The sequence below is a fragment of the Mustela lutreola genome, chromosome 5 (genome assembly GCF_030435805.1).
Source record: "Mustela lutreola isolate mMusLut2 chromosome 5, mMusLut2.pri, whole genome shotgun sequence".
Classification (NCBI taxonomy): Eukaryota; Metazoa; Chordata; class Mammalia; order Carnivora; family Mustelidae; genus Mustela; species Mustela lutreola.
Window position 1 is genome coordinate 109,486,665 of NC_081294.1, and position 27,023 is coordinate 109,513,687.

The window sequence follows — 27,023 nt, forward strand, 5'->3', positions numbered from 1 at the left end:
GAGAAAGGAGAGAAATAAAAAGGAAGGAAGAAGAGATGAAGGCAAATAACCAGAGCTGACTTTTCAGATAAGTGTTTCTTCCGATATTGCCAATGGTCCAGACAAATCAACTGAGTTTCCATCCCCAAACCAATTTGGACAAATGTTCAAATCTAAAGAAAAAAAAATAAAATACAGATTAAAGTAGCCCCACATTGTTTTATTGAATCTGTAAGGATGTTTTCCCTAAATCATAGAAGTAAAATGTTGCTACAGTTTTTCAAAACAATATTATAATTTTTAAATACTCTCATGCAAAGGGAAAATAAACAATTTTTCTTATTGCCTCCAGGATAACTTGGGTAGCAAGCCACACAAAATTTTTGAGTGGATTTGTGCTGACTTAGAAAACATTCTCAATATCTGGGTCTTAAAAAATTGTGCTAAGCTTGCAAGTCCGTAGCAGATCAAGAATAAGAACTGTTAGGATGTTTGTTGGTTTTTCTTTAGTTTATATGTAGCCAGCTGGTTTCTGACCTCTTTGTGTAAATATCCAGCTTTGCACATAATCAGATTCCATATTACCTTGTTATGACATCATTCTGGACAGACTTTGATCTCTTACTAACTTTTCCAAACCATACACACAGACTTAAATAACAATAAGAAGATTGCTACTTATCCACCAAATACCACTGCTGGTGGTATTTTAAAAAATGTATATATTTATATACACATCTGTATTTATACGTTTATTTTTGTATACTTGTAGATGTGTAATATATATGCATAATAATGCATACACCTAGAGAAGGGTTAGCAATACACTAAAAGGAAATGTATATTCTTTTTGATACTAAATTATTGAATTTTCAAAAATGTGTATCTCTGGTGAAATGTACATTTAAGTTTCCTCTTTCTGCAGTTGTTACCAATTGATATTTTTGTTCAACTGATATTTTAAAAGCAGATGAATTAAAATGTAGGATTTGAGACCTTGATACATATTATTTTTCTCCATGGGTAGATGAAAATAAAGGTTAAGCTGTATTCTTTGGTGATCCAGAAGCCTAGGTATAAAAGATACAATGATCTTGTAAATTACCCAGAAATGGCTTCTTTAGTGTCTGATCAAGATAAATGACACAAGGCAGCTGTAAAAAGAATTCCCACTAGCCATTGACCCATAAACAGTGGTGTCATTTTTCATTTTTAGAAAAGTATCAAAATCAATTTAAAATAACAACACATCTTTAGAGTTATAATTAAATGTCCTAAATTCTGCTCCAGAGGATATTATTTTAACTAATGTTATTTTTTAAGTTAACATACATTAAAACATTCTGATTGCTACAGACGGCTGTTAAATATGAATCATTTTTCTATGGGCCCGCTGTATCCCCAACACCTAGAACAGTGCCTGGCACATAGTAAGTGGTCAATAAATATGATTGAATGAGTGGGTGAAAAAATGTTAAGATAATAATAATATATTAACTCATAGATATTTGGATACTTGAAGTGATGCCATACACACACACAAAAGACAAAGGTACAGAACTAACAGATACATTGGTAATGAATATTTATTGAGCACTTTTTATGTGTCAGACAATCTACTAAGTTCCCTGCTTGCATTTTCTTATATAATGACCAAAATAACCCTACAGAAAATAGTGATTGGAGTATCTCACATGAGCAACTATGGCCTAGAAAATAGTAACAATGTTTTCAAGGTTACACAGCTAATAAATGGCAGTGCCTAAGTTAAAATTCCTATCATTCTGGCATAGAGTATACATATTCGAACAACTATGTACCACTCTCTCAATATACTGTGTTTTCATGCCAACTTTATGGTCTCTAGGATCATCGATGCATTCTAGCTATAAAGGAAAGAAAAACTGTTTTACTGATTCTAGAACAATTAAGGCTTTCATTATATATTGAGTTTTCTACCAATGGGTTAGATGTTTTTATCATTGCAGTATGTAGCAATTTAAATATTGGTCAATTATATTATGTCTTTTCTACCCAGTACATAAGAATTTATCTGGTAAACACATTTGTACAAATGGGAAAAGAAGTAGCTATGAGGATTTTAGCTGTAGCATTTTTTCCATAAATAGTAAAAAACTGGCAACAGTCTCAGTGCAGCTTGGTAGAGGTTTGGTTAAGCAAACTATGAATGTGTAGTGAATGGCTACACAGATATTTTAAAAATTGACAAATGACATTCCAAGATTGAAAAAAACAGCGAAGTGTTCATGAGTACCACAGACTTTAGAATCAGGTAGATCTGGTTCAGTACCATCAGCTCATGCCCACTTGTGCCCAGATATGTTACCCTAAGCAATTTATTTAACCTTTGTCGGCTTAATTTTCCTCATCTATAAAATGTGGCTATTAATAGTATATACCACAGGAGTTGTGAACGGTATTGGTGAAGGAGATGTAGGGCGAAGGAAGCTATATACAGATTCACCCTATGTTTTTCTGTCTTGGTGTCAAAGTTATTTTAAGTGGATTCACATTAATAGGCAATTGCCAATGACAGCGGTAAAGAAATTTGGCCAAATTGCTGGTCAGAATTACATTTCAGATTCCTTTTTTTTAAAGGATTGATTCAGATAGAAATTTTAAATGTCACAAACTGTATCCTTTTACTGACCAGTCTAATTCTTACTTTATATGACATACAGAGTGGATCTCCAATCAGATTCTTTTACTGAATGAGGAAAATGTTTATCAAATTTCTTTTTCAGGGCAGAGAGAGATGACTGACAATGCTTTTCCCCTTGAAATGATTAATGTGTTAATTACACATGCCAGTAAGTAAAGAAAGAGAGACAAACATTTCAGGCACAAGATCAGCTCTCTACGTCCAATACTTAAACTCCATTCTCAGTGGAGCTTTCTTTCTGTCAACATACAGTGAAAACAGCCATAGTTTGGCTAACATAATTGTCAACTGGCTTCAGGAAAACAGAACAAAAAAACAACACTAAATAGGCCTGCTCTCCAAGCTAATCTTTATTATTGGAAGCACAATGAGCTCATTCATTTTATTCAGAGTTTTATCTTTTTCCTCATTCTTTTGTTCGCTTTTCTTCACAAAGAAAAACATGTTTTTATCGATTTTATTTTTTAAATTTAAATTTTATTTTTTTTAATCTGAGTATAGTTAACACACAATGTTACATAGTTTCAAGTATACCACATAGTGAATAGGACAAGTTTATACATTATGCTATGCTCAGCACAAGTTTAACTGCCTTCTGTCCCCATTCAGTGCTATTACAGTATCACTGGTGATGGGGGTGCTTGGCTGGCTTCATCAGTAGAGTGTGCAACTCTTGATTTCAGTGATATAAGTTTGAGCCCCAGGTTGGGTGTGGAGATTACTTAAAAGTAAAATCTTTAAAAAAAAAAACACAGTATCTTTGGCTATAGTCCTTATGCTGTGTCATTTATTCCCTTATTCATTCCATAACTACAAGCCTGTATCTCCCACTCCTCTTCACCTATTTTTCCCATTCCCCCACTTTCCCTCCACTCTGGCTACCATCAGTATATTCTCTGTATTTATAGGTGAGTCTGCTTTTTATTTATTCTTTTTTTTAATTCTACTTATGAGTGAAATCAAGTGGTATTTGTCTCTTTCAGTCTATTTCACTTAGCATAATACCCTCCTAATCCATTCATTTTGTCTCCAATGGCACCATCTCATGACTGCATAACAAGCAGTACATTACTACTGCATTCTCGTTGGTCACATTGTTCTTCATAGAGGACATTTTGCAATTCTCAGGACATGTATATTATTGGGGGTAAACAAAAAAGTAAATACATTGTGATCCTGAGATCCAGGGTTCTTACCGTCAGGGAAACAGGTTGCAGATACAGGAGTGAAGGGTAGAAGGAAAACTGCTATGCTGGATCAGTATCAGAACCCTCACAATGAACCATGTTTGTTTAATAGTAGGTGGCTAGATAGAGTGAGCAGAGATATTTAAATACATATTTGTGGGGCGCCTGGATGCCTCAGTGGGTTAAGCCGCTGCCTTCGGCTCAGGTCATGATCTCAGAGTCCTGGGATCGAGCCCCGCATTGGACTCTCTGCTCAGCGGGGAGCCTGCTTCCTCCTCTCTCTCTGCCTGCTTGTGATCTCTCTCTGTCAAATAAATAAATAAAATCTTTAAAAAAAAAAAATTAAGAACCCAGAAGCATGTTAGGAGAGCTAACTGACTTATCCTGAGTGGTTCACTCCAGCAAAGCATTTAGCAGTTTTTACTATGCTTTCTTTGGAAGTAGTCAACCTTGCTCTAGTGATACAAGAAGAATTTGGCTGATTTCTAATGATTATGGTCAGGAATAAAGGTTAAGAATTCTGGCTCTGAGGCAGATGTCTTGTGTTTTATTAGCTGTATGTCCTTAGGCAAGTCACTTAACCTTTTTGTGCCTCAGACTCCTCAACTATAAACAGATAATAAGAGTAACTTTCCCATATGGTTGATAAAAGCATTAAATGAATTTAATCCTCATAACAATTCCTTGGGGTTGGCCACTATTATTTTATATTGATACATGTAAAAAAAAAAAACTTGGCACATGCTAAGTCATTGGTAAGTATTAGCCACAATCATTATTATTATTATTCTCACCCTTCCCAATAAAGAAACAACTTTCATATTTTCAGATAAAAACTCTTATTTTTGTTTTGAGATAGCTGAAGACTATAGTGTTAGATTGTGGTTCATAAAGGAATGCTACAATGAGGATTAGTTGTCAATATATCCAGTAGTCCAAGGTCAGCAGGCTGGGGCCTCATTTTCAACCATCCTTCATCCACCCATCCATCCATCCGCCCGTCCACCCATCCACCTGTTCACCCATCCATCCACCATTCCATCCACCCATCCACCCATCCATCCACCCATCCACCCATTGACCCATCCATCCATACATCCATACATCCATCCATCCACCCATCCATCTATCCATCTATCCATCCATCCACCCATCCACCCATCCACCCATTGACCCATCCATCCATTCATCCATCCATCCATCCATCCATCCATCCATCCATCCATCCACTCATCCACCCATCCACCCATTGACCCATCCATCCATTCACCCATCCATCCATCGATCCACCCATGCATCTATCCACCCATCCACCCGTCTACCCACCCATCCATCTATCCATCATCCACCCATCCATCCATTGTGTGCTTACTGTGTGCCAGTATTATAGCTCTGCCATTTACCAGCTGTGGGCACTGGAGCAACTTTCTTTACTGCTCTAAGCTTGATTTTCTTCATCTGGAAAGTGGACTAATACCTACCTTTGCTGTGGAGAATAAGTTAGAAATTTTGTGAAAGTAATGGCAGAGTGTGTGGCCTATCATAAATACCCATTGTAATTCTTACAAAAATTAATACACAAAGGGCTTTATCTTGAGATCTTGGTTCTTTTCATACAGTTTTTCAAACTATAGATCTTGGTTTATTAGTCAGTGATAAAATCAGTTTTTAAAAAGAATTGACATTTTAAAAAACTAATATTATAGAATAATATAAATTGAATAAAGACATTAAAGTAGGGCAGTACAGATAAGAGTGCATCCTATGTAGTGAAACATTAATTTCACTGATGTAAATACCTATACATATGTGGGTATTGGTTATGTGTAATACATATGTCTTACTAAGGATTTTAGTCAAAAAGAGTTTGAAAGCCTTTTAATAGTATATAAACAGTGCTATGTTGGCACTTTTAATTGTTCAGAAGTCAGGACTTTGTGTTTATTATGAAGCTAGTTCAAACATCTGTATAACATCTTTACCAGCATGTGGCAGAAATAGCACATAGTGGATTTTTAAGTCAATCCACACCAAGCTTCCTTGGTGGTTTGGTGGAGAGGATTAAAACTATTACCTAAAAATAAACTAGGATTACTGATAGATCACATTTTTCTATGCTACTTCTGCTCACTGTCATTCTGTAAAATAAAGCCGTTTATAATGGAGATAAGTCATCTGGATGTATGGTGCCTTTGCAACATTCTGCATTCGCCCTGCTTCGCTATAGGTGAGGGGGAATCCAGGAGTCTGCTGTTGCTCCTAGTGTGTGTACTGACAGAGACTAAAGAGAAGAGAGCTGTCACCGATGCCTGGAAAGCAGGTGAATAATTGCCATCTTCTCAAGAGAGTCCTTTGCCCTTAAAAGCCTTCAGTTCCAGCTCATCTGTCTTTAGAGTTTCTTGGGCACACAGGCCTCCTGTCTCTTTTTCCAAATTAAGGACACTCAGCAGAGCTGCCACATTGGGCACTAATGAATTCTCTGAGACTAATCTACACAGTAATGAGAACTGGAATCTGTCACTTACTCTCCCAGGAGGTAACAGTTCACACGCCGTTACATCACCTTATTAAAATAACTTATTAGCTGTGTTGCTTGTCTGCTACCATTCATTAAGAAGGTGTGACCAAAGAGACATGTATTTGAACAAATGATGAAATTTAATTTGAATTGTTCTCCGTTTTGGTTTTATGGCTGAATGCACACATGCTGTAAGTACATTTAAGCATTTTATACAGATCACAGGTACCTTAGGGAAGTGTCAGCACAATTATGATTTTTCACCAATTAGATGAAAAAGAAGTTAAATAAGAATCTGCATCCCATTCAAAATGTGTGAGGATCCTGTACATTCCATTCCCTGCATTTTTGTCTCCTAGGAAATATGTGTGTGTTTCTGCCAGAGGCTTTCATTACAGGCATAATGTGCTATGCCATGAAATAATTGATAAATCACTGAAAGCTAAATTGAGGAGGATACATTTAGATGGACTAATAGAAAGTTTGGTGCAGTTTTTATTGCAAATCCTCCAAATGACGTAAATGTTTATTTGTTGTTTATTTTTGTCACTATATCAGAGCATGGGCTTTGACCTTATATGGAGGTTACTTAAGTCCCTGCTTTTTTTTTTAGTAGTTGTGTGATCTTAGAGGAAATTATTTTGCTTTGTTATCATCATTTACTTTATCTGTAGACTAAGAGTAAAATGGTATCTATTTTACACTTGAAGTTGTTAGGAGGATTAGATATGCTCATACAGCTTTGGCCCATGGTAAGTATTCACTAATACCTATTATTATTATCATAATCACCATCATTATCTAGTCGTCCTCCTTCAAGGAAGAAATCAGGAAGAAATATTTTTTGCACCTCTAGATCTTTTTTTCTTTTGATGCAACTGTCTGAAAGCAGCAACTATGGTGTATCATTCAGAAAATCCTGGAAAGCCCACATCATGCTTTAGGAAGCTCAGCAGCCCCATCACCTCCTCTGTAGGCCTGTCCTCAAGCACCTTTCTTCGAAGAAGAGCATTTCCTACATGCAGTGTGATGGCTGTACCAGTGATCAGCTGTGTCATTTTGAGCAAGTGTCCTTATGTCTGTAACCTTTGTGTTCTTCATCTTTGGAAAGGGGGTGGGCATACCTCCTTCACTGTGTTGTTGCAAAGATTAAATCAAATGAAATAAACTCTGTAAAGCATCTGTCAACACATCTAGCATGTATTTATACCCTCAGTGTATATATACTCAGTGAACTGGAGTTGATAGAATCATTATTACTTATAATGCCACTGACTGCCATCTGTAAGACACAGCTCTGGATTTTTTTCTAACAGCTCTATGCATGCAGGCTGTATCCCTTGTACCTTCGCCTAGTCTCTTTTGTCCTCAAAGCCCGCAGTCCCAGAGGACTGCCTGGAAGTCACTGGTTATAGAACAGATCTTTTCAAACTAGACCATATCATACTTAAATAGAATCTGTAACTTTGGCCTCATTCACTCAACCTCTAGCACACCATGCAAAGTAGCCCATGTTAATGTCCTAGTTGTTATATTATTAGATCATTAATTGGATTAAATATTATTTTAACAATTTTAAAAATAACATTTGGAAGCATATTATTGGTGAACAGCACAAACCACTTAACAGTCTTTCAAAACTACTGGAATTAAAAGGATATTCCAAAGATAACAATCACTTAAGCATACTTATTTTATAATAGGTAGAGATTTTTTTTAGACAATTTTGTACTTTGAGAGTCAAGTTAAATTCATGAACAACTGGCAATTAAAATTGCACCCAAATGCTATTTAAAACAAACTGGATTCTTTCTCATATCTTGGGACTTGACATGAGTATGTCCTGAGGAGTTTTATAGCCACATTGTGCATACAGAATGAGGTGGCTGAATTTTAATCCTTTTGCCTGAAATATGTCTTCCCAGATTTGTGTTTTTCACAATTATCAAAAATGCACTATAGTTTAGTTAAAAGCAAATTATTAATAATAATCTTGAAAATACATTTAGAAAGTGTCTCCACTTCTCTTCTTGTCTAGCTTCAAACATTTTCATAAGACAGCTCACCATCTTGAGGTAGAAGACAAAAGTACTGATAGTAATAAGATAACTGCCACTGCTTCTGTTTCCACATCCTGCCATGTAATAAATCCTTGACATACATTAAGTCATTAATCCTCTTAAAGACTCTATAAGCTAGGTGCTGTTTTTATCTCCATTTTACACTACAGGAAATTGAGCCCCAGAACTGTCAAGTGACTTGCTATAGGTCACACAGACAGAAAGTGGAAGAACCAGGACTCGAGCATCAAGTTTTTACCCTAAAAAATCATGTGACTAAAATTGTTACATAGCCAGATCTTTTCATATTTATCAACATATGGCAAACTTATGACACATCAGTGGGTGATGAAGATCCCTCTTTTGGGATATAGTACTGATATATAACTCCTAACTAGGAGAAAAAAATACCTTCTTTCCTAAGACTTGGTTTCTCTCAAAATAAGCCAAATTTCTTTCCCTTGCATGGTCTGGGCTAATTTGCATGATTAGCTTAAATAAAGCAAGCAAGAGAAGATAATATTTCTTACATTACAAATTTCTGACTTTAAATTGAGTGGTTACTGATTTTTGAAGGTGACATGAATCCAACTATTTTAAGTCTTCTAGAAAAAGCTGGTTACAGGGGCGCCTGGGTGGCTCAGTGGGTTGAGCCGCTGCCTTCGGCTCGGGTCGTGATCTCAGGGTCCTGGGATCGAGTCCCGCATCAGGCTCTCTGCTCAGCAGAGCCTGCTTCCTCCTCTCTCTCTGCCTGCCTCTCTGCCTACTTGTGTTCTCTCTCTGTCAAATAAATAAATAAAAAATCTTAAAAAAAAAAAAAAAAAAAGAAAAGAAAAAGCTGGTTACAGGAATATTATGATTGACCCCTAACATGTAGCAGCCATATGGTTTTAGAGATGACCCTAATTCTAGAAGCAGCTTCTGATTTGATTAAGAGAATTACAATAATATCACCTTTCTTGCCAGTATTGCTTGAGGAACCAGTATTTAAACCAATCAGTATACATCATTCCTCTGGCTGTCATTTATTTGTTCAGGAATACATAACCTGAATTGGCCCAATCAGACTCGATGGAGAGACTTAACGGAATGGTTGAGAAGAGCTACTTTTACTCCTACTGCAGAGAGAGACTTGGGATGAAGTTAAGGTTGTGAACAACAGAGTAAAAAGGGAAAAAACCTCGGTATATGATGACCAGCCCTGAAGGCCACCCTACCTTTAATTTCCTCTTGAGGGGAAAAATACATTTTTATCAGAGTTTAAGCTTGAGTCTGGCTTTCTGTTAATTTGCAGCTCAAGCATGACCAGGAAACACATTTCTACCCCTTAGCGCCTGTCCTATAGTCCTGGTTTTGAAGGAGCAATTGATCTGTGTATTTTGAATTACTGATAATTTGATTCAAACGTATGAGTGATCCAGATTCATATCTACATTTTTTTTAAAGATTTTATTTGTTTATTTGACACAGAGAGAGAGCACAAGCAGGGGGAGCAGCAGGCAGAGGGAGAGGAAGAGGGAAAAGCAGGTTCCCCACTGAACAGGGAGCCTGATGCAAGGCTCAATCCCAGGACCCTGGGATCATGAGCCAAAGGCAGAGACTTAACCGACTGAACCACCCAGGAGCCCTCTCTTCTTGATTTTTCAAGAGGCATTATGAATTTTCAGTGTCCTTAATGCCTGCCTGCATGCGTAAGGCCAAACTACAGTCTGAATTAATCCCACATCCAAGAGCACGCTGGCCGTACCTTTCTTGGCTCAGTGGCAAAGCAAGGAAATTGTGTATGATAAAGAACTGAAAAAATTGTTTTATTCCTCTATACATGTGCTTTCTTCCTTCAGTCAGAGATTAGTGGTGGGGTTGCTTTTTGTTTCTTTACATCTTTGATCCTTTTCTCTTTACTTAGGAGAGGCCACATGAGAAGAACATACATTGTCAGGTTTTTTTTTTTTTTTTTCTTTTTTAACTGTGCAGTTGGCCATTCCATCAATGTGTACTTTATCACTGGAGAGTATTCCTGCCAAAATAGCAAGTTTGAAAAATAACAAATTACTAATGAGAGGAAAAACCCCCAAAAGGAGTAATTTTTCTTCAGAACAGTGAGTCACAATATTTAATGAGAAGAGATCTTATAAAAAAGCACCAGTTCAAGATTCTAAGCCTGTCTTCCATCTATGTTTGGGGAATGATTAACAGCAATGTGGGGGAGGGGGGGCACAAAGTAAAAATGGAGAGCAGAGGTTTTCTTTCCTTTTTTTTTTTTTTTTTCCAGTGAGGAATGTTTGAGGAAAGTATGTGTGGATCAGGAAGGGGGAGAGCAGTGGATACTGTGAGCCACAGGAGACCTGGTAAAACCAAACCTACAATCCAATGGCTTCATAGGTGAGAGAGAATACAAAAATGGAATTGTCATTAAAAAAAAAAAAAAATGTTTGGAAGCTTGGGTAGTTTAGTCAATTCAGTGTTTGCCTTTGGCTCAGGTCATGATCCCAGGGTCCTGAGATCGAGTCCGACATCAAGCTCTCTGCTCGGCGAGGAGTCCTGCTTCTCTTTCTATCCCTCCCCACTGCTTGTGCTCTCACTCCCTCTCATGCTTTCTCTCTCAAGTAAATAAAATCTTTTAAAAAATTTGTTTTAATGTTTTCCTCTCCACAGAGGAAAATTAAATTTAAAGTTATTTGCTGAATCATTTCCATCAGCTAGGGTTCACTCATGAGCTTCACTGATAACCATCTCAGTTGGCGTCTCTGTATTTTTCCATCTTTTCTCTGAAAGTCTCCATCTTTCCACTTAGTTTCTTCTGGAATTAACCTGTGCTACTAAGAAATGTGATTCAACTCCTTAAAGTCCCTAGTTTCCATCCTGAACGAGAAAATAAAAAAACAAAGAGTACCATAGCTACTAGCTCAATTTCCGAGTAATCTGGATGACAGCAATTTAGCAATTTAAATTGGGGAAGGTATTTCATCACACAATACGCAAAGTAATGAAGAAATCCCAGAGAAAATGGGAACTTTCTTTTTAAGGAGTATGAATGCCCAGTTATCACAGCTGCATTTAGGTTAATGATTATGTCCACTGAAAAGATGAGAGTTGGAAGAGTTATTTTATATGACTTTTTTGGTTTATGAAAATAAATAACTTAAAAATACTCTAAATACTTTAAAAGGAGGCAGTAATAGTTTTAGTATTTAATTATATTCAAAGAGAAGAAAACAAGATTCTCAGCTTTTCACCAATAAAATTACAGGTTAACTGATTCTCTATGAAGTTATGATAATGGTAAAGGAGCTTACGTAAAATCATCCCCACAAATTTAAACTTTCCTTATTTGTATAAATTTAAGTGCTGTGAATTGTGTAAGACTGATGATTCACTGACCTGTACCCCTGAAACACATAATACATTATATGTGAAATAAATAAATAAATTTAAGTATATGTATATATATAGATATATACATATAAATATAAAAACATAGTTCATATTTGGTATGAAATTAAACTTATTCCAAAGAAAATATTCAAATATATAATACATCATTTGATTTCAGAAAATGAAAAGTGTTAACCTTTACATCTTACAAGCTTTACATTTTGGTGGGTCATAGTTAATCACCAAAGGGTTAATATTCTATGCATAATGTAATTAAAAATAAATAGATCTCTAAGCCACTTAGTCCCCAACTGTGCCAGATGAGGCAAACATTTTACTTCTGTAAAAATAAATTTCTAATTTTGAAGCATTAGTTGAACCTCCCATCAAGGAATTCTGTGATGTCTGTTCATTTATCTAAGATATTTTTTTCACACTTATGAATATTTATGAGCCGCAGGGTTCAATTGAGCATTATACGAAGTGAGAGGTAGTGTCTTCCAGATGTAAAGGGTGCTTTTAATTCTATTGCTTCTCCAGATACTCACTGGCATCTTGTCACGCTTGAATGAGCCATTCAAAATAGAGCTGCCATCTAATTGAAGTACCTGAAGTGCAAAAATGAGAAGAGAATTTAATGAAGCATAAATTGTTCAGTTGGAGATACAGACCCCTCTACTGTAGCACAATTAAATAGAACATAGTGGAGGTTTCTACTAATCAGCCTCAACACCTTCTGTTTTGCAGATAGCAAGCTTATGAGATCAATTAATGTCTTTATTGTGAAGTGTGGTGCATGGATGGTAAATGTGTTCTATGTATGTGATGTGTGTGTGTGTGTTTATAATCAAGATTCTTCATGTCTAAGATACTTGTGTTCAGTGCTGGTGGGGGATACTCAGGATTAATCAAAATGGTCCCGCTACCCATAGGAAATAATAGTGCTCATCAGGTGTCAACTAGCTTATTTTAACAAAAAATTATAAAGCAGTCCTCCAGGTTAGGGTTATGAAAGCCTGTTGGGATTTGGAGTGACATATATAGCTTTAGTGGCTCAAGGGAAAAAAACTCAGCCCTTTCTGAGGTAGTGCCCTTTTCCCTGGTTGTCAGCTCTATTGAATTTCTCAATCTTAGGAGTATGCCCGTGGGGTGGCTATGGGCATGAAAGTCGTTGGCTTAGTCATAAGGGGAGAGGAAGCAGGGGACACTAAGAGGATTAGCAACAGTTTATACACCCTCTCTCCACTTACAATTCTACAGGAAACAAGAAGTTCAGCGAATGGAAATGGCAACTGGCTGAAAAACCAACCAAATTCAGAAAAGGAGCAACTAATAGATCTAAAATCCACCAAGAATACACTATTTATTCATGTGTTCCTTATTTTAGAAAGTATTTCTTGAGTATGTATGTATGTGAAGCATTCTGGCTGCTAGTCACTGAGTGTATTGTGATGAATAAGTCTGACATGGTTCCTGCCTTTTTGTCACTTATAATCAAGTGGCAAATGATTGGCTATTTATGCCAAGAGGCTTTATCACCTGACACTTTTCCTTGTACCGTTACAGAGTTCCAGGAGCCAATTTAGCATCATTCATCGCATTTAGCTGTTCTGTCCCTTTAGACTCATTGAATCTGGAACAATTCTTCAGGCTTCCTTTCATTTTCTTGACCTTTTCTTGACCTTGCCTCTTCAAAAAATATCATTATTTTTAGAATATTCCTTGATTCCTTCCTTTTGGTTGTCTCTTGTTTCCTTATGATTAGAATCAGGTAAACTTTTGTGGGGAGATATTTCACAGAAGTGATGTTGTGTCCTTCTCAGGGCATCATGTCAGGAGGGAGACACACTGTACTTTTGGAAAACTCAATATGGCCATAGTTTTGTCTTGTTTTGTTTTGTTTTTTTCTCTCCTCACTGTATACTTTTTCCCCATATTCTTCCCATCATTATACTTTAGATAGCTATCTTACTACTAGGTATTTAGTAGTAAGTAACATTCCCTCTAAACTCCAGACCCATAAATACAATTGCTTATTTAACAATTCACTTAAAAAACTTAACATACTTGAAGCATTTGTGATTAAATCCATGATCTTCTGCTAAGGACTCGTACAGGCCTCACCATCCGATCAAATTCTAAAAGTGATCCTTGATGTTTCCTTCTTCCTTACCTTCCCCAATTCAAATCTGTCATCAAGTTCTATCAGTTTTACCTCTTGAATAGCTCATTTCTCATTCTTTACTCACAGGATTTTGGTTTGAAGACTGTTCCTCCCACCAAGTCTATTAGCAAAATCTACTAACTGGTCTTCCTATATTCATGCTGATGCCTTCCAGATTTTAACCATATTGAAAATAGGGAGATATTTTCAAAATGTTATTCTAGTTAAGTCACTCTCCAGCTTCCTTCCCCCCATCCTTCCCCAAATTCTAACTGCTGCTTGTTTCTCTTAGGATAAAGACTGGAACATTTCAGTCTCTTAAAACTCTACATGGTCAAACCTCAGCAAGCCTCTCTCCTCATCTCCAACCACCATCTCCCTCAGTTGATGCCTCTTACCTATACGAGTCTGAAGTCCCTAAAGCAATACTTGGCACGTGGCCTTTGCACATGCTGTTCACTTCACCTGAACCAGACCTATCCAATCATTTAGTTAACCCCCATTCATGCTGTAGATCTCAGATTGAAAGAAACCCTTTCTGGCTCCCTTAGTCTAGGTCAGATTTTCCTGTTAATGCTTTTATAAAACATTCCTTAGAAGGAGAGCACTTATCTCCACTTGTAATTTTACATTATTTATTGTGACTATTGGAACAATACCTATCTTCCCAAGCAGTGTATAAACAACACAAGAGCAAGAATTGTATTTGATTTTGCTTGTATTTAATTATCCTAATACCTATAGCACTTAGCACAACACCTAGCATCTAACAGTTGGTCTATACGTGTTTGTAGAGTGATTGAGTAACTTAAGCTGTAAAATTTGCCGTACAATTCAATGGAATAAGCAATGAAATAGACATAAACTGAACAGTTTACTGGGGCTACACTTCTTCCTTAAGAAAAACGATATGCCTTTATAACTTCTGGGTCAGCAAACCTGAAATATCTATTGGGCACGCCATTGTATAGCCACAAAGTATCTTTTTTTTTTTTTTTTAAAGATTTTATTTATTTATTTGACAGACAGAGATCACAAGTAGGCAGAGAGGCAGGCAGAGAGAGAGAGAGGAGGAAGCAGGCTCCCCGCAGAGCAGAGAGCCCGATGTGGGGCTTGATCCCAGGTCCCTGGGATCATGACCTGAGCCGAAGGCAGAGGCTTTAACCCAGGCGCCCCCAAAGTATCCTTTTTAATCATGAGTATTTCGTGTCTCCTTTTTCTTAGAGTTCCTGAAATATCCTAAAATTATTATTCATTTGAATTCCTCAGGAAAAGGTTTGTTATCATTAAATAGGTACATAAACCTGATGTCCAACTTATCAACAAAAATGAACAAAGCAAAGATGATATATATTTTTTTTATTTGACAGAGAGAGAGATCACAAGTAGGCAGAGCGGAAAGGGGAAGCAGGCTCCCCGCTGAGCAGAGAGCCCTATTCAGGGCTGGATCCCAGGACCCTGGGATCATGACCTGAGCCAAAGGCAGAGGCTTAACCCACTGAGCCACCCAGGCACCCCATAAAGATGATATTTTTATAGCCACAATTTTTTCAGATAAGTGAATGGCTCTCTTTTCTGTCTCAGTCATGTCTGTGGTGGTGAATTTTATGTGTCATTTTGTCTGGGCTAACCCATGCCCAAAGAGCTGGTAAACTTTTTGAGGTGGGTCTGTGAGGGTGTTTCTGGAAGAGATTAGCATTTGAATTACTAGGCTAAACAAAGAAGATCCACCCTCACCAATGTGTTTAGGCATTATCCAATTCTTTTAGGACCAGAGTAGAACAAAAAGGCCCAGGAAGGGCAAATTCTCTCTCTTCTTGTGCTGGCACACCCATCATCTCCGGTTGTAGGACACTGGAGCTCCTGGAGCTATGGCCTTTGGTCTCTGGGTCTTAACACCAACAGCCCCTCTTCCTGCTGTTCTTCTCAGCCCTTTGGCCTCCCTGGGGATTTACATTATCAGCTCCCCTGCTGCTTGGGCCTTCAAACTCAAGAGTGAATTACACTACAGCCATTCCTGGGCTTCTAGCTTACAGATGGCAAATTGTATGACTTATTGACCTCCGGAACAACATTAGCCAATTCCTACGTATGTATTTCCTATTGGTTTTATTTCTCTGGAGAACTCTGACTAATAATACATACCAATCTTTGCATTTACAAAACAGCCCAAAGGTATTAGCTTCTAGAGATTCTCTCAACACAGCATCCATTAAGCATATATGTTAATTTGATTTCAGTTTCATTCAGCTAAACTGTTTCTCTGTGATCTGTGTAGATCTTCAGTCAAAATGTAGTTAAGGTTATTATGCTACAGTGAAATTTTGTTGTCATAAGATTAGGCTAGGGTCAAGACTTGATGAGAAAAGAAAAGAGAAAAGTTGTTACATGCCATTCGTAAATTTTCAGGACAGTAATTTTATTTGGAGACACCATCTATCCTAATTGCATGTAGAAATGAATAGTATTAACCCACCTCAAGCAACATACACAGTTGTGTTTAAAATCAGTGTTGGTGAATCAGATCGCTTTTGAGATTACAAATTGTGTCTGCTATTTAGAGTAATATTACCACAAATTCTGATTTGTGATTAGTCTGGAGAGTAGGAGTAAGGGACTTTCAATATTTATGTATCTGAGATTACTGTAATTATTATATGATTTGAGTTTTAATAATGAATATGCAGTTCTTTTTAATTTTGTTAAAAAAACATAATTTTTAAAGGACTTGTTTGTGAATCCTCTTTTTAAAACTCAAATTTTATCTTTTGCTTCCACTTATAATTTAATAAGTCAAAAGTTAGTCATTCCTAACAATGAGAACAGTCCAGATAACTTACACATTTTTTAAAAGATTTATTTATTTATTTATTTATTTGGCAGAGAGCAAGAGATCACAAGTAGGCAGAGAGGCAGGCAAGAGAGAGAGGGAGGAAGCAGGCTCCCTGCTGAGCAGGGAGCCCCACGTGGGGCTCAATCCCAGGACCCTGGGATCATGACCTGAGCCGAAGGCAGATGCTTAACCCACTAAGCCACCCAGGCGCCCCAACTTACATATTTTTGATATTTAAAACTAATCAGAGTACTGGAGATGTAAGAAAGCTAAATGAACTAAAATCCAGAAAGTAATTAGCTTTCCTAGGAAAGAAGAGATCCAGGGCTACTTGAATGTCTAATGCACAGTGGGAGAAGTCTGTTACAGACCAGAGTGAAACAAAAACAGCCAAACATCCAACAACCTTTTAGCAGCTGCATGTGAGCTGGTGGGACAGATTAGGATCTCAAGGAGTCTAGACCCAGAGCAAGTCTTCCTGTGCCTATTCACCACCTCATTCCCATAGGCTTCACTGAGTTATGGGGTAAAACGCTGAAGGCTACAGGCAGGGCAGGAGAATGAGGAGAAAGGCCCCCAAGGATCTCCAGGCCTTCCTTGAAAGTGTGGTAGCACCTGCTGAAGGCTGCAAACAGGGCAAGAGAATGAAGTCTCTTCAAGATTTTTAAGAACTGTGCTGAATGCATCATCCCAGCCCTCACAAGGCTAAGGCCAGAAATTTCCTGAGATACAGAAGGCTAATAATAGCCCTAGTGAGCAAAGGGAACTCTTTAGAATCCCCAAAACTGGTTTTCAGAAGCTATAACTCAAAAGAAATACATCCCGCATTCAGAGAGGTGGGGCAGTAGGCTATAGAGTGTAAAGATCTCTATAGAGTTTTGTGACTGCTCAGATCTCAAGTCCTGCTGAAGGGAAGGTCCCAATTCCTCCATCAAATCATTTGAGTCCAGTGGCGAATTAAATAACTAAAGCTGTAACAAAGCCAAGACCCAACTAATCTGTAGGGTAGACTGACTCAGTCTTTATACTGGTGGCATGACAGAAATAAGGCATGCCTTTTTCTAGAGGTAAATATTTCTTCAGTTTCCACTGTTCTTGTATGCACAATACTGGGCATATAATAAAAAAGTTTGGGTTATTCTGAGTGGTAAAATCTTGAGGCCATAGTCAGGAGGAAAAAAAGAATCAGATGGTCAATAGAATCAGATGCAGAGACAGCCAAGTGTAAGATGTATCAGAGAGGGACTTAAATATTACTATGATAAATATAGTGAAGGATCTAGTGGAAGGACAACAATATTTTATTTCGCTTGGCCTGTTTTTGGTATTCTGTCATATAAATGATGAGCAATACTTGACTTGCTATTTTTGTTTAATGTTATGGTTCTGTGATTTTTTTCACATTGTTGCCTATAGTTATAAATTGCTTTTTTAAAAAACTGGTGTACAGTGTATCACTCATTATAAGACTATACTATAATTAATTTATCCATTTAGTTGTCAGTATACATTTAGGTTCCCAAGTTTTTAGTAGTATAAAGATTGTCATGATGCACATTCTTGTGTAGATCTCCCAGTATACATACTCAAGAATTTCTCTACATACTATACATAGGAGTAGAATTTTCCTAGACAGTATATTTCCCCCCCACAGTAGTTGTACCAGCAGACAATGAGTCTCCATTTCTTTATATTGTCACCAACACCCAATGTTCTCAAACTTCCTAATTTTTGCCAATTGGTGGATTTTCTCATTGTGATATTAAGCTGCATTTCTCTAATTTCTCATAAGAGTCTTTTCAAATACTCCCAAGCCATCTGTGTTTTCTCTTTTGTAAGAAACTTAATTTTGTCCTTATTAATTCATGGGAATTACCCACTATATTCTACAAGCAGATCATTCTGTCACTTTTCTATATGTGGCAAATCTTCCTCACTTCTCTGTATATTCTAAACCCCACAATACATTGCTGTTACTTTTGCTCTAAACATTCAATTGTCTTAACATATAAAAACTGAGAAAAAAATGTATTTTATATTCAGCATTCTTGACAGTCCTCATTCCTTTGTGCAGATCCAGATTTTATTTTGATTTCATTTTCCTTCTGCCTGATGAATTTCCTCTAACATAGTTGATCATTTTAGATCTACTGATAGTGAATTCTCTGAACACTTATTTGTCTGTTAACAGTCTATTTAATTGCTTTTTTGAAATGCTTCTTTACCAGATATAGAATTCTGTGTTGATAGTTCTTTCTTTCAGGGCTTTATAGGTACAGCTGCACTGTTTACTGGCTTATACACTGTCTGACGAGAAGTCTGCTTATATTCATACCTCTATCTTAACGGTCTTTTTCTTTTCCCCCTTTTAGCACTTTAGAGAAGTGTCGCTGCCTTATGGACTTTGTGGTTTCTGCGGATAAATCTGTGATCGTTTACATTGTTTTTCTGCCATATGTCATTTTTTATAGATTCTTTTAAGGTTTTCTTCTTCTCACCAATTATCAGCATTTGATTATGAAATGCCTTATTTGGGTTTTCCTTTTTTTTTTTTTTTTTTTTTTGCCTGGAGGTAATTAGATTCTTTGATCTGGGGCAAAGAGTTTTCAACACATTTGATGAATGTTATCTTTATTGCTTAGAACATTTTTTTGTTCTCTTTTCTCCCGTTCTGCTAGGGCCGTAATTCCGGGTCCGTTAGACCTGTTGATACTGTCCCACAGCTCAGTGAGATTCAATTTATTAGTTTTAGTTTTCTCTCTCTCTGCTTCATTTAGGATGATTCCTATTGCTGTCACTTCAAGTTTCCTGATATTTTCTTCTGCAGTATCTAATTGGCCATTAATTCCACCCATGATTTTTTTTTTTTTTTTTACTTTCAAATACTCTAGTTTTCATCTCTATGAAGGCTTAGTTGAGCATTTTTACATCTCCTTTTTCTCTTATCCTCATGTTCATATTTCCTCCATTTTGTTGAATGTGAAGGCATATTGAAAATTGTTGTTTTAAATGGCCTAGCACGTGCCTTAATCCCATCGTCTCCATTACAAATGTATTTGTGTCCATAATTAATTTTTCTCCTAGTTATTGATCATATTTTCTTGCTTTTCATGACTGGTAACTTTTGATTAGATGACAGATGTTATGAATTTTATATTACTGTCTCCTGGATTTTGTTGTCTTCTTTTAAGGAATATGTTTCTGGCTTGTAGTTAAGATACTAGAAATTGACTGAGTCCTTTCTAGTCTTGCTTTTAAGCCTTGTTAGGGCATGTCTAGAGCAACAGTTAGTGTACGACTAATTTAGCCCCATGACTAAGACAATACCCTTCAGAGGATTCTACCCAAGGCCCTGTATACTACAAGATCATTCTACTCCAACTAATAAAAACTAGAAATGTTCCCAGCCTTGTGTGAGCCCTGGTGGTTGTTTAGCTTACTACTTTGTAGTGGTTCTTTCCCAGGTCTTGATTATTTTCCTTTCATGGTTGTGTACATTAGTACTCAGCTCAACACTTAAGGGGGCCCCTCTGTAGATTACAGAGTTTGCTCTCTCTCTCTCTCTGTGTGTGTGCATTTCCTTTCTTTGGTACTCTGTCCCATGAATTCTAACTTCCTTGACTTTCCTAAACTCTGATGTCTCTGTCTCCCCAGCAGAGTGAAACCTGCACACTTTATATGTTCCACATTGTTCCATTACCTCTGGGCAATAAGCTCCCCACTTTGTTGCCTTTTTCTGAAATAATGGTCCAGCGACTTTTCTTGTCCAAGGTCTAAAAATTATTCTTTCATAACTTTTGTGAGGTTTTCTAGTTGTTTAAGAGAAAGGGATTTATCTGGTTTCTGTGACTCCATTATGGGAGAAGCCGAAGTCTATTATTATTGTTTTCTGATGACTGAAACTCCTACATAAAAATTGTAGTGAGTGGGCAGATAATACGCACAGAGAATGACCATAATATCCTTCTTCTGCTCTGCTTGGCCAGAACCAGAGGCTTGCTCCTGATCAGCCACTCAGAGCCATGCCCCCACTTGTCTAGTATGTTCTATGCTCAGACTGCCACAAAGGTGCCACCATTCCCCTACCGCGCAGCTGCCACCTCTTCCCCATTACCTGACATGATGACCACATCCTCCCTGCCGGTGCCCCAAAGCTACAGCCAACCCAGCAGAACTGACAAGGTAGACGGATTTGCTTTAGGGTATGAGTAAAGCTGCCCCTAATGATGGAAATGCAGGCTGACTGCAATGGGATATGTGCAACACACCTAGATCATGTGTGAGTCTATTACTGCTACAACCGTACATGATCTACTGACCATTTGTTTGACATCCTTGTGATGCATGATCTTAATAAGCAGGTAAAATCCATTTAAAAAAATGGATGACTGTGTAATATATTTATGCAAAACGGGGTCCAGAATCTGGCATCACAGTATTTGTGTTTGACAAGCACACCCTGGCAGACAGTGGCACTGAGAGTGAAGCCTCCAGCAGCCTTCCTCATAACCAGTGGGAACAACTCCCCATGGTGAATAACACCGTGCACTCACACATGGTGCCTGCAGGCTTCCTGGAAGCTTCACTGAAATGTCCACCTCTGCTTTCCTCATACATTTGCTCCATTCCATAGTATTTTGGTATTAAAAAATAAAAGGTACTAACTTATCTATAAAAAAAATGTTAAATTAGTAGCAAAGGTTAAAAACTTGTTGATAGTAGTTGGTTGTTGGCAGAGAAGAATTTTATCTGTGCCTCCTGATTTTTAACCCAACATGCTTTGTTTTATTTTGTTTTGTTTTTCCAATAAACTAAGTAAAATTTTTTCAGGATTTCTCTGACAATAAAACACGTTGAGGTCAAATTCAAGGACTAGGTTTTTTTCTCTGTACTATTTTAAATATATAAAATTATAAGCTAGTTTTGGATGTTTTAGACTTCTGTTAAATACAAATTATTTTGTATCAAGTACATTTTCTTTGTGTTCCTTGTTAGATTCTCCCAGGTTTTATTTCATTATCATGGATGTTTCACTTAACTAAATTCACTCACTCAATGATAATTTGCTTTCTAAGAACTGATTAGATAGGCAAGAAGCCTTTGAGCCTAATAATAGGTCATTCTTGGAAACAGGAAGCAAAACTGTGCCAAAATTAAACAGTCCCAAACACCAAAGGTTCAAGGTCGGTTTGAAACAGAAACCACAAATTTTGATTGGATCTAAACTTGGCAGTATAAGACTCCCATGGATTTTTTTCTAGTATTATATAAAGGAGATATATACACAGTCTAACAAAGGGAGACAGGAAAACCAGTTTAAACTAGCAGAACATTCAGGAAAGGATTAAAAACTCAGATCTGATGTAGTGAACGGATCTGGAGTCCCGGAGTCTCACGGTCTATCACTAACGCAAGTGGAGTAAGTAAACAGAAGGATAAATGCTTTTGGAGAAATCATTTACCTTTTCTGAGGTGAATGAATGGCAGATAGCACTATGCCAGGAACACATTTCTCAGAGAGAAAGTCTAAAATGAAGAAGTGAGAGTTCGAAAGTTAGAGTTTAAACATGAAAAAAACTGCTTTCAGAATTCCCATTTTCTTAATTTATATGATATGGTTAACTGGGGCAACGTCCCCTTACCTGGGTATCAGGAGTCCAGGAAAAACAAAAAGATGTTTGTGAAGTGTTTTCAAGTCGCTAAAAAGACAGTGGAAGTATACATTAAAATAATTTACTTTTAAAGTACAGCAATGAAAGAAACTATTATGTAAGTGGAAACCGGTTTTTCATTGTCAGAGAATCTCATGGAATATTGCTATTGAATTTGCTAGCACTTCACTGAGTTTCTTGAAGGGCCTTACAGTTTCAAAAACTCAGACCATAATATTTGTTAACTGTTTTTTTTTTTGTACTGTGAAACGCAATGAAGAAAAGTATAAAACATAAACCCAATGACTGATTATAAGACAAAATATCCTAGAGCTATCATATATAGGTCAAGAAATAGAAAAAGGTCAACCCGCAAGTCCTCCCAACAAGTCCTCCCCAAGGCCCATGCCATATCGAGTTGTTCATTAAAATAACCCCACAGTGTTTTTTGGGGGTAAAAACACTGTAAATCGTGTCTTCAAAAATTAATATCCCATGTAAATGGCATATTCCAGACACGTTTGGACAGTCCTGGTAAATTCAAATTAACAACAAGCCAAGATCTGTATTTGGTTTGAGTGAAACACTTCAAGACAGGACTTAGAGATAATGAATACAGTCAGCATCCACCAGAAAACTCCACTTTGCCCTAGTGGTACCTTGCTTTGCTATATTTGCACTGTTGAGAGCTGAGACTCACTTGTGGGCTTTTCTCTGTGGTCTGAAAAGTTAGTTCCCTGAAGAAGAAAACAGGCACATATAGTAAGATCTACAGGCACAATTTGTGTGGGAGTGGGTTCCTCTTGGCCTGATCTGGCCTTCATTTTTTAGGATAAAAGAAGAACTTGTCTTCTTCACACACATTTCACTTTGTGTTTTCGCTTCTGTCTTTCTCAGGACCCAAGGCTTCTTCTCAATTGGAAACTGTTTCTGGCAGCATGTATGTGGTAAGTCTTTGTGTAGCTAGAGATTCCTCAGAAACAGGTTCCAAGACAGTTTCTCTTCAAAAGAGGCCGTGTCCCTACTGTATATGATACCTCCTCTCCTCCCCTTTTAACAATCTTCATACATATGCTTTGAGATGAGCATGGAATTGTGAGATTTTGCGTGTGGGTTTTGTTAAATTCTTGATGGGAGCAATGCCATAGCTGGATGCAGTTGCCTGGTGAGTAAACTCAGTCTCTCTCTATGGCTTTACCGAGAGAAACAGAAAGAATGAATGGGGTTCTACTTGTGTGTGCTTGCCAGCAGCTTCTGAGCCGCTCAGGTCTTAGAACTATTTCTCTTCCCAGCACAATGCGGATTAGAAGCTTCCTGACTAGGACAGGATTGACTTGACTTGCCTGCCAGATTCTTGTGTCCTTATCTGTTATCTGATCAACTGCTGCTCAGCTTCCTTGTCCAGGTGTTTTCCTCACCACTTTGCCTGGCTCTCTGGCCTCCATGTGATTGAATCCTGCCCATCTTCTGGTCTCCACCGCTTGCCTGTGCTTGCGGGTTGTGAGGCAGTCTGACTCCCAGAGTGGGTCCTGGAGCAAGGGGTAGGCACACTACATACTGTTACCCTCTGGCACAATGTATCTTATTTCTTTTCTTTCCTTTTTTAAGATTTTACTTATTTAATTTGACAGAGATCACAAGTAGGCAGAGAGGCAGGCAGAGAGAGAGGAGGAAGCAGGCTCCCTGCTGAGCAGAGAGCCCCATGTGGGGCTCGATATGGGGCTCGATCCCAGGACCCTGAGATCATGACCTGAGCCGAAGGCAGAGGCTTAACCCACTGAGCTACCCAGGCAGCCCAATGTATCCTATTTCTAACCAAACTGCTGGCCTAGGATACTTAGCCTTTGCCTTTGTTAGAAGCCCCTCACCAGCTTCTGAACTCGCCTCCTCTCCCAAACACTCAGCCTCGCCTCACTTTTCTAAGGGCTTGTGCCTGCTTTGTCATATGACACATTCTGCTCTGGGCAACAGACAGACAGCAGCACCTGTTCTTGTTTAATGCATTCTGCATCACTATTGCATCAGTGCATTTGTGTACTGCAAAATAACTGCATCAGTTATTTGTTTTTCCAGTTCTACTGTAAGGGCTGATTCAAGACAGGTGCTGCTTCCACACCCCTAGAATCTAGGACTGAGCCTAGAATTTAACAGGCATGTCAGCACATTTATTGATAAAAGCTTTTAACTTGGACCAGGATGACTTAAGTGCTATAAAATCTAATTCTAGCTCTCTCAGTGTCTAATACTAAAATCTTAGGCAGGTAATTTGATATTTGGGGTTCTCATTGTCCTCATTTGCAAATCAGAGATGATCGGATCACCACTGGTATGGTGTCTAAGATTGCTTTCAGCTTCAGAGTTCTTCAACTCTTCTTAATGCTCTGAAACTTGATTAGAATCTTCCAAAATGAGGGGCGCCTGGGTGGCTCAGTGGGTTAAGCCGCTGCCTTCGGCTCGGGTCATGATCTCAGGGTCCTGGGATCAAGTCCCACATCGGGCTCTCTGCTCAGCAGGGGGCCTGCTTCCCTCTCTCTCTCTCTGTGATCTCTTCCCTTCCTCTCTCCTACTGTGATCTCTCTCTGTCAAATAAATAAATAAAATCTTTAAAAAAAAAAGAATCTTCCAAAATGATAGGACTTAATTTTCACCCTAAAAGGGATATCTGGATTGTTCAAAACTGATTTTCAGAGAAAAGCAACATTTAAACCAAATGATCCATGTTTCCCTTTCTCATGCCCATTATAGTGCTTAGCAGATCCATTGTACCATGAATGTTAAGAGATGAATCGCCACCTAGTGGACATATCCCTAGGTAGTGGCCTCCCCTCCAGAACAAGAGGGAGCTTTGTTCTCTGGAGCCCATGGGTCCTACCCATAGTTTCTCCTTCCTTCACCTCACACACATCTCAACCTTATCATTGCTTCTGACTTAAAAAAAAAAAAAAAAAAAAAAAAAAAAAAAAAGAACCAAAACAACAACAAAAAACCAAAAACACAGAAATATTAATATTGGCAAGAGAAGATGTATTTATTTTACCAACATTTGACTTCATTTTTACCTATTTGTGTTTTCCATTCATAGTGTAGTAGACATTTTAAGGAAAAAAGATAAGGTCCAGCAAACTCAGACTGGGTTTTTTTAGTCTCTTATCAATCTGGTTTGAAAACAATCCTTGAGCATTCAGAGACACCCTGGCTAGACAGACAGAAAAGGGATAGTAGAGTTCACATGTCTCCCAAGCAGAACTGTCTAGAGAGCCCAGCCTTTCATCCAGTTCTTCACCAAATGTTCAGAGTTTTACAATTTTCCTTGTTTAAAGGAAAACCATTTAGAGGCTAATCTAAGGCTTTGGATTAGTACTTATTTCAATGTGAAGTGCAATCTTCGGCTGGATAATGTTTTCACTGAGCTTAAGGACACCTAAGTGACCTCTACTGAAAATGAACAAAAGGATATGATTATACTAGGTTTTCTTTCTCCACGTGAGGAAAAAATGTCCATAAATCCTGTCACTAGAGGTTCAAAGAGGCTTAGGAGAAGGTATTCTTGGTTAATTAATGAAATATCAAGAGGATTGCTACGAATCTTCAGCCCAGCTTCTGATGCCTCTAGGTATTTTATTATTTTAGCACAAGACCTTCTTCATTTAATCAGCACTATGATTCCTTCCAGCAACCCCAGATTGGCCAGCTCTTCAAACAGCAGCACTGAGGCTCAGTATTTCTCCAGCCTTCTCCACAAGCATTTATTTTTCCTTGTTCATTAGTATTTCTCTGCTACTAAGTGCCCACTAGCCGGCTCATGACATGCTGATATTTTAATTTGTTTCCTACCCCACCAACCCAGTGCAAAATTTCTTTACTTCTCTACAGACTTTTGTTTAATTTCTTTCTCTGACATCTCTTACTGTGTCTCAAAAAACTTTTGAAATGCTCTGAACCTAAAAATAACTCTTCTATTGATCCAAATACCTATTCAAATAAGTTCTCTCTGACCCTTCCTCCTTCCTTAAGGAAATAAGGAAGTTCTGTCTGACAAATAGGTTCTCTCTGACCCTTCCTCCCTTCCTTCCTTCCAAGAAAGTAGTTCAGAGCAATTCCAACTAAGGTATTAATACACTGTCTCTGAGTTCTATAGACATATTTCCCAGTGGCAATTCTCTAGAGCCTCAGTCCTGACTAAATCACTCAAAGGATTACATCAAGATTTCTAAGCCATATTCTTGTATCACTGCTCTTGAACAGACTTTATAGGTTTTCTCTTCTTACCTGTAATTCCCAGAAGCTGGTTTGTACATCATTCCAAACAGCCAAAAACCAGGACTCAGTCAAGGGGGGAAAATAAAGAAATTATATGCCTAGAGCTAACCTTGGTCATGCTTCCCTCTACCCCTGAAGGAAAATACACCATCAGACAAAAGCTGCTCTTGTTCCTCCTGTACATTCATACCCTTAGCAAAATCTCTGCAGAAACTGCAGACAAAGTAATTTGAAAGAAATGTGCTCATCAATAAGCATGCAATAAATATCTATCTATATACATTAGACTGTCTTCAGTGTTGAGTAGAAAACA

At 37.8% G+C, this 27,023-nt stretch overlaps 1 protein-coding gene across 1 annotated transcript in view; it reads left to right on the top strand.

The window, feature by feature from the left end:
• XRCC4 (X-ray repair cross complementing 4) overlaps positions 1 to 23,426 on the top strand; it is a 317,602-nt gene extending 294,176 nt beyond the window's left edge. The window contains exon 8 of the mRNA XM_059175403.1: positions 23,348 to 23,426. Within this exon, the coding sequence (XP_059031386.1) occupies positions 23,348 to 23,417 (70 nt within the window). The 3' untranslated portion in view covers positions 23,418 to 23,426. The remainder of the gene's footprint in view (positions 1 to 23,347) is intronic.
• The last annotated feature ends 3,597 nt before the right edge of the window (positions 23,427 to 27,023 follow it).